The 8998-nt window shown below is 43.1% G+C and overlaps 1 protein-coding gene across 1 annotated transcript in view; it reads right to left on the bottom strand.

Moving 5' to 3' along the window:
* si:ch73-233f7.1 (uncharacterized protein LOC100537710 homolog) overlaps positions 1-8998 on the bottom strand; it is a 28027-nt gene that overhangs the window by 2573 nt on the left and 16456 nt on the right. The window contains exons 2-3 of the mRNA XM_061899879.1: positions 7605-7663; positions 217-344 (exon numbers count right to left, since the gene is read on the bottom strand). Coding sequence (XP_061755863.1) covers positions 217-344; positions 7605-7663 — 187 coding nt within the window. The remainder of the gene's footprint in view (positions 1-216; positions 345-7604; positions 7664-8998) is intronic.

The raw sequence follows: 8998 nt of genomic DNA on the forward strand, positions 1-8998 counted from the left end.
CAGGCCACGTTAAATATGTGGCGGGCCGGATCTGGCCCCCGGGCCTTGACTTTGACAAGTGTGCATTTATCATGAATTGATTAACCTAAACAAGTTGAAAAACTTATATAGGTGTTACCATTTAGTGGTCAATTGTACGGAATACATACTGTACTGTGCAATATATAATAAAAGTCTCAATCAATCAATCAAACAGAATAGAGTTTCCTTGCATACCTTTTGGGGCTCTGGCATGAGTGCCCCAGGTCCAGTACTGCCCGGGTGCCATGGATGTGACGTAGTTTTCGGGGTCTGCATGCATGGCCTTGCGCATGAGCGTTCCATCCATGTTGATGGAGTTGTAACTGTGTAGAATAGGAACATCCACTTATGACCCACAATGTAGTTTACAGCAGGACTATTCAACTCTATTGTTTTGGGGCCCACATTTCCAGACTTCCTTATTAGTCTTATTTTGTCTATTCCGGAAAACTAGAGTTGCAGGTCCACTACAGACCACATTGTGAAGTATGTGGTCGACACGACATCCGTGACAACAATGACATGGACTACAGCGTGGGTCGGAAACCCGCGGCTCCGAAGCCACATGTGGCTCTTTAGCGCCGCCCTAGTGGCTATCTGGAGCTTTTTCAAAAATATATGAAAAATGGAAATGATGATGGGAAAAAAACATCTTTTTTCTCTTAATTTGGTTTCTGTAGGAGGACAAACATGACACGAAGCTCTCTAATTGTTATAAAGCACACTGTTTATATTAAACAGTGAATCCATCCTATTTGGGTCCCATATCAAACTTAAGAAGGTCAATGACTTCACTATAAAAGTGGGTGACATTGTTATCACCATTCTAGAGGCTAATCTTTCCTGTGATAAAATGGCAACCAAGGTGATCAAAAAGGTCAACCACAGAACGAGATCCCTCTACACCAGGGGCGCTCACACTTTTTCTGCAGGCGAGCTACTTTTCAATTGACCAAGTCGAGGAGATCTACCTCATTCCTATTTATAACTTATATTTATTTATTTATGAAAAGGACATTTTTGTTAACAAGTTAATGGTGTTTAATGATAATACAAGCATGTTTAACACACATAGATTCCTTTCTTTCATGAAGACAAGAATATAAGTTGGTGTATTACCTGATTCTGATGACTTGCATTGATTGGAATCAGACAGTGGTGCTGATAACGTCCGCATTTTCAAATGGAGGAAAAAAAAAAGTCCTCCTTTCTGTCCAATACCACATGAAAGTGGTTGGATTTGGCATCTCATTTGTCCAACTTGCATACTCGTTTTTAAACACTTTGTTATGAGAGTAGCATATGTGTGTGGCCCTTTAATGTCTGGCAGCAGGTGAGTGACGTCAGTGACTGTGCGGGTGGGCAAGCAAGTGAGAAAGCGGTCGCTGAGGGCGGGGGAGAAATACATTGGCGCACAAGCTTGCTAGCTTGTGCGCGCTAGCTTTCTGAGACTCTTATTTTGTTAGCACAGGCAGGATGAAACAGGTCTTTTATGGTGAAGACAGGAAGTGCGCAGTCGGTCTTTAGAGTTTTGACAGTAGGTACGGAGTCTCTGGAAATAAAATGTGTTTCTCTGCGTCCGCCCTGTTAGTGATTTTTTTCTTAAATATGAGCTCGCAGCAGCCAGCGTCATCTCACAAGATCCTCGGGTGCCGAGAATGTCAAACAACTGACGAAAGTGAAGTCTTGGTATGATTGATGATTGCTCATTTTTATGTCTATTTTTTAATGCCTGGCTTGAGATCGACCAGTCGATCGCGATCGACGTAATGCCCACCCCTGCTCTACACAATCTCCTCTCTAGTCAACAAAAGCACCTTGAGGATTCTAGCGGGAACTCTCATTCAACCCTTCTTCGATTACGCTTGCACCTCCTGGTACCCTAGCACCTCCAAAACCCTCAAATCTAGACTCCAAACCTCCCACAATAAGCTAGTCCGGTTACTTTTAGAGCTCCACTCCAGATCACACCTCAATTCAACCCACTTCTCCAAAGTGGGCTGGCTCAGGGTGGGGGACAGAGTAAAACAACTTGCACTGAGCCTAGTCTATAAAATCTGCTACACCTCCCTGATAGCGAAGTATATGTCGAACTACTTCTTTAACGTAAATGACCGCCATAACCACAACACCAGGGGGAGCTCCACAAACCACGTTAAACCCAGATACTGATCCAACAAACGTCTTAACTCATTCTCTTTCTATGCCACATCAACGTGGAATGCACTCCCAACAGGCATAAAAGTAAGTGCATCTCTATATTCCTTCAAAACCGCTCTAAAACAACACCTCCAGGCAACTTCAACACTTTACTAATACCCTCCTCCATTCACATCCCATTTCCCCGCATTATAAACAACTCAAATGTACTTCTAATGTATATACTTGTTCTTATGCTATGTGAACTCACTATGTTCTCTGCTGGCTGTACATATCCTACTAAATAAGACCTACACTGTTTCAATGTCCATTTCTCTGTTGATGCAATTGTTGATGACTGAAGTACTGATATCAACCACAGCCCCCCGGATTGTAAATAATGTAAATAATTCAATGTACATACTATGATGATTAACTTGTGTGATGACTGTATTATGTTGATAGTATATATTTGTACCATGAATTGATTAACGTGGACCCCGACTTAAACAAGTTCCATCCATCCATCCATCATCTTCCGCTTATCCGAGGTCGGGTCGCGGGGGCAACAGCCTAAGCAGGGAAACCCAGACTTCCCTTTCCCCAGCCACTTAGTCTAGCTCTTCCCGGGGGATCCCGAGGCGTTCCCAGGCCAGCCGGGAGACATAGTCTTCCCAACGTGTCCTGGGTCTTCCCCGTGGCCTCCTACCGGTTGGACGTGCCCTAAACACCTCCCTAGGGAGGCGGTGGCATCCTGACCAGATGCCCGAACCACCTCATCTGGCTCCTCTCGATGTGAAGGAGCAGCGGCTTTACTTCGACCGGTAAATTGAGAGCTTTGCCTTCCGGCTCAGCTCCTTCTTCACCACAACGGACCGGTACAACGTCCGCATTACTGAAGACGCCGCACCGATCCCCCTGTCGATCTCACGATCCACTCTTCCCTCACTCGCGAACAAGAAAAACTTATTGGGGTGTTACCATTTAGTGGTCAATTGTACGGAATATGTACTGAACTGTGCAATCTACTAATAAAAGTATCAATCAATCAATCAATCAATCACTTATTCGAGTATTTGGTGAGCGCCAGTTTGTCCTACTAATTTTGGCGGTCCTTGAACTCACCCTAGTTTCTTTACATGTATAACTTTCTCTGACTTTCTAAGACGTGATTTATGTAATGCACTTCTTTTTCCGTCTCATTTTGTCCACCGAACTTTTAACGTTGTGCATGAATGCACAAAGGTGAGTTTTGTTGATGTTATTGACTTGTGTGGAGTGTTAGTCAGACATATTTGGTCACTGCATACTAACATGCTATTTAGACTAGCTGTATGTACAGTGGGGCAAAAAAATATTTAGTCAGCCAGCGATTGTGCAAGTTCTCCCACTTAAAATGATGACAGAGGTCTGTAATGTTCATCATAGGTACACTTCAACTGTGAGAGACAGAATGTGAAAAAAAAAGTCCAGGAATTCACATTGTAGGAATTTTAAAGAATTTATTTGTAAATTATGGTGGAAAATAAGTATTTGGTCAACCATTCAAAGCTGTCACTGATGAAAATCTCACGATACATGGCCCCATTCATTCTTTCCTTAACACGGATCAATCGTCCTGTCCCCTTAGCAGAAAAACAGCCCCAAAGCATGATGTTTCCACCCCCATGCTTCACAGTAGGTATGGTGTTCTTGGGATGCAACTCAGTATTCTTCGTCCTCCAAACACGAGGAGTTGAGTTTATACCAAAATAGAAACATGGATGATACAGCAGAGGATTGGGAGAGTTTCATGTGGTCAGATGAAACCAAAATAGAACTTTTTGGTGTAAACTCAACTCGTCGTGTTTGGAGGAAGATGAATACTGAGTTGCTTCCCAAGAACACCATACCTACTGCGAAGCATGGAGGTGGAAACATCATGCTTTGGGGAAGTTTTTCTGCTAAGGGGACAGGACGATTGATCCGTGTTTAGGAAAGACTGAATGGGGCCATGTATCGTGAGATTTTGAGCCAAAACCTCCTTCCATCCGTGAGAGATTTGAATGGTTGACCAAATACTTATTTTCCACCATAATTTACGAACAAATTATTTAAAATTCCTACAAAGTGATTTCCTGGATTTTTTTTCCACATTCTGTCTCCCACAGTTGAAGTGTACCTATGATGAACATTACAGACCTCTGTCATCATTTTAAGTGGGAGAACTTGCACAATCTGTGGCTGACTAAATACTGTTTTGCCCCACTATACATATTGCATCAATATGCCTCATTTGTAGCTATATTTGGGCTCATATACTTTCCTTTAAGTCCTCATCATTCAATTTATATCTCATGACACACAATCTGTATGTATTATGGCTTTTATTTATTTGCGGGTGCAGACAGATTTTTTTTTTGTATTTTTGGTCCAATATGGCTCTTTCTGTCAGGCTTTCCCCGGACAGTTTGTCTATGTTTTAGTTTTTTCCTCTGCATTTGTCTTTGTTTCCTCTGTGTTTAGTATCTCCTGTCTTTAGTTCCTGTCAAGTGCTCTTATTTTGGTTCAGCTTCCTGTTTGTCTCCCTGTGTGCTGTTGTCACCTCATCAAGAAATCTGCGTTCAAAATACTCCGGCTTATTAGTGATTCCTAGAGCCCAAAAAAAGTCTGCGGGCTATAGAGCGTTTTCCGTTCGGGCTCCAGTACTCTGGAATGCCCTCCCGGTAACAGTTCGAGATGCTACCTCAGAAGAAGCATTTAAGTCTCACCTTAAAACTCATCTGTATACTCTAGCCTTTAAATAGACCTCCTTTTTAGACCAGTTGATCTGCCGCTTCTTTTCTTTCTCCTATGTCCCCCCCTCCCTTGTGGAGGGGGTCCGGTCCGATGACCATGGATGAAGTACTGGCTGTCCAGAGTCGAGACCCAGGATGGACCGCTCGTCGGGACCCAGGATGGACCGCTCGCCTGTATCGGTTGGGGACATCTCTACGCTGTTGATCCGCCTCCGCTTGAGATGGTTTCCTGTGGACGGGACTCTCGCTGCTGTCTTGGATCCGCTTGAACTGAAGTCTCGCGGCTGTGTTGGAGCCACTATGGATTGAACTTTCACAGTATCATGTTAGACCCGCTCGACATCCATTGCTTTCGGTCCCCTAGAGGGGGAGGGTTGCCCACATCTGAGGTCCTCTCCAAGGTTTCTCATAGTCAGCATTGTCACTGGCGTCCCACTGGATGTGAATTCTCCCTGCCCACTGGGTGTGAGTTTTCCTTGCCCTTTTGTGGGTTCTTCCGAGGATGTTGTAGTCGTAATGATTTGTGCAGTCCTTTGAGACATTTGTGATTTGGGGCTATATAAATAAACATTGATTGATGATTGATTGATCTGCGGCTGATTGGCACCTGGCCACACCTGTAGTCCATCAGCCCGCTCCTATTTGTACCCACTTTGTCTTCCAGTCAGTGCTGGATCATGTCTCTCCTGTCGTTGCTATCGTGTCGTTTTATTGCAGCGTAGCGGTAAGCTACATTCGTTAGTTTGTAACTTACTGTTTTTGTTCCCTGCTTCTGTTTTGTTTTTACTCTACAAGTACACCTTCTGTTTTCCTGTTTGCAACCTGCTAGCTTCCACGCTAGGCCCTTTTTCGTTTCTTGCTAGCGTCTATGCTAAAGACCCTTCGTTTGTTTTCCGCCTCGTGGGCGCTTTGTGTTAGTACCCTTTTGTTTGATTTTGTCGTATTATCTTTATTAAATCATGTTTTCTCACTACATACATGCCTTCATCTCTGCATCTTGGGATTCGTCACCAAATACCTCTGACACGTTCAACATTTTGGGTTGCCGACCCCTGGACTACAGGGAGGAGGTGAAACATCTGGTTGACTGGTACAGAACCAACAACCTGGTCCTGAATGTCAACAAGACCAAGGAGATCATCCTTGGCTTCAGGAAGCACCAGTCCAGCCACGCTCCAGTCTACCTCAACGGCACAGCGGTGGAGATGGTAAGCAACACCAAGTTCCCGGGGGTGCAGATCACTGACAATATGACCTGGTTCCTACTTGTAAAAAGAGCTCAGCAGCACATGCACTTTTTGGAAGAAGATGGATGGACAGTTAAAAGATCATACAACATGTCAGCATTTCTTGTCCTCTTCCAGTAAAGACCATTGGCACGCTGTTTACGTGGAGGGGAAGTGGACCCCCGGACAGCATGCGGCTGGTAAGGGGTGAAGGCTTCAGGTGAGAGAGGACGCTATAGGCCGTGGGTGTCAAACTCAGACATTTGGCCCTTGACGCAATATCAAATTAACATTAGAGCTGGCCCGCCGGTACTAAAAAGGCACTGCCTTTAGCGTTGTCTACAATATGTTGTCACCGGCCAAGTCACAAGATATATGCGATTTGTACACACACTTAAGTGAATGCCAGCATACTTGCTCAACAGCCATACAGGTCATACTGAGGGTGGCCGTATAGACAACTTTAACACTGTTACAAATATGCGCCACACTGTGAACCCACACCATACAAGAATGACTAACACATTTCGGGAGAACATCCGCACCGTAACACAACATACACACAACAGAAAAAATACCCAGAACCCCTTGTAGCACTGACTACCACCAAAACCCGCCCCCCAACTACCAACCCCACCCATCTCATTATTGTTTTATTTTAAGATTTATCAGCCTGTGTAAAAATGTAATGTAGATATTTACCTCAGAAGGCTGCAAATAGAAAAGAGGCATTAAATGTTTTATTTAAATTGTATTTATTCGACCATTTTTTTTTTTTTAATGTTGATTTTGCACTATTAAGTTGTATAATTATTGCTTGTTCCATATTCATTGTTCAAGCAAGTCAGTGTAGCAAACTGAGCAATAATTAACCATTTTTTCATGCACTTTCTCTTGTTACTTCAAGGCTTGAATGTTTGATTCATTCATTATTGTTATTTTATTTTCTAATTTATTATTAGCCTGTGGACAAAGTTTATTTTGATATTTTACCTCAGAAGGCTGCAAATAGAAAAGAGGCACTCAATTTTGTATTTACATTTTATTTGATATGCCATCGATATTTTTTAATTATCATTATTATTATTATTTGAGACTCGATTTTGCATGTCACTATGAAGTTATATAAGCCTTGCTTGTTCAATATTCAATGCAAAACTTGTTTGGGTCCCTATTAAAAGGTCAATTTGTTCAAATCTTGGCCCACTCTGTATTTGACTTTGACACCCCTGCTATAGGCAGTGGCTTTAAGGCACGCCCCCAATATTGTTGGAAATCGGGACAAATTCGGGAGGGTTGGCAAGTATGTGCTAGTGAGCTTAAAATGTCAACGCAATTAGGATCTGCGCCAAGGTCCTGTAGTGGTCTTTGTCCCCCATATTTCAAACTGAACGCCAGTTAAATAACCCCCGGCCTACAGTATATGAACACCTTTGTATACCTTTTAATGGAGGAATGCTGATTCTTTGTGAGGGTCCAGTCTGTGTTGGCCTGCTTCAGCTGCGGAAACAAAAGGAGGAAAATGAAAAGTCAATTTAAAGTCATCAGCACATTCCCTTGGTGCACCTGCAGGTGTGTCTGTAGTTATGGGTAATGGTGTGTTTATTTTGGTGCTTCTGAGTGGTGTTGAGCGCCACTTTACGTGATCAAGAGTACTTTCCAATAGCCTCCTCATGTACAAACCCCGTTTCCATATGAGTTGGGAAATTATGTTTGATGTAAATATAAACAGAATACAATGATTTGCAAATCCTTTTTCAACCCATATTCAGTTGAATATGCTACAAAGACAACATATTTGATGTTCAAACTGATGAATATTTGTTTTGTTTTTGCAAATAATCATTAACTTTAGAATTTGATGCCAGCAACACGTGACAAAGAAGGTGGGAAAGGTGGCAATACGTACTGATAAAGTCGAGGAATGCTCATCAAACACTTATTTGGAACATCCCACAGGTGTGCAGGCTAATTGGGAACAGGTGGGTGCCATGATTGGGTATAAAAGCAGCTTCCATGAAATGCTAAAGTAATACACAAACAAGGATGGGGCGAGGGTCACCACTTTGTAAGCAAATTGTCAAACAGTTTTAGAACAACATTTCTCAACGAGCTATTGCAAGGAATTTAGGGATTTTACCATCTACGGTCCGTAAAATCATCAAAAAGGTTCAGAGAATCTGGAGAAATCACTGCACGTAAGCGATTATATTACTGACTTTTGATCCCCCAGGCGGTAATGCATCCAAAAAATGACATCAGTGTGTAAAGGATATCACCACATGGGCTCAGGAACACTTCATAAAACCACTGTCAGTAACTACAGTTGGTCGCTACATCTGTAAGTGCAAGTTAAAGCTCTACTATGCAAAGCAAGACCCATTTATCAACAACACCCAGAAATGCCGCCGGCTCGGCTGGGCCCGAGCTCATCTAAGATGGACTGATGCAAAGTGGAGAAGTGTTCTGTGGTCTGACAAGTCCACATTTCAAAATATATTTGGAAACTGTGGACGTGGTGTCCTCCGGAACAAAGAGGAAAATAAGCATCCGGATTGTTATAGGTGCAAAGTTCAAAAGCCAGCATCTGTGATGGTAGGGGGGTGTATTAGTGCCCAAGGCATGGGTAACTTACACATCTGTGAAGGCACCATTAATGCTGAAAGGCATATACAGGTTTTGGAGGAACACATGTTGTCATCCAAGCAACCTTTATCATGGACGCCGCTGCTTATTTCAGCAAGACAAGTGTTACAACAGCGTGGCTTTGTAGTAAAAGAGTGCGGGTACTTTCCTGGCCCGCCTGCAGTCCAGACCTGTCTCCTATCGAAAATG

Source organism: Nerophis ophidion, linkage group LG05 (genome assembly GCF_033978795.1).
Source record: "Nerophis ophidion isolate RoL-2023_Sa linkage group LG05, RoL_Noph_v1.0, whole genome shotgun sequence".
NCBI lineage: Eukaryota > Metazoa > Chordata > Actinopteri > Syngnathiformes > Syngnathidae > Nerophis > Nerophis ophidion.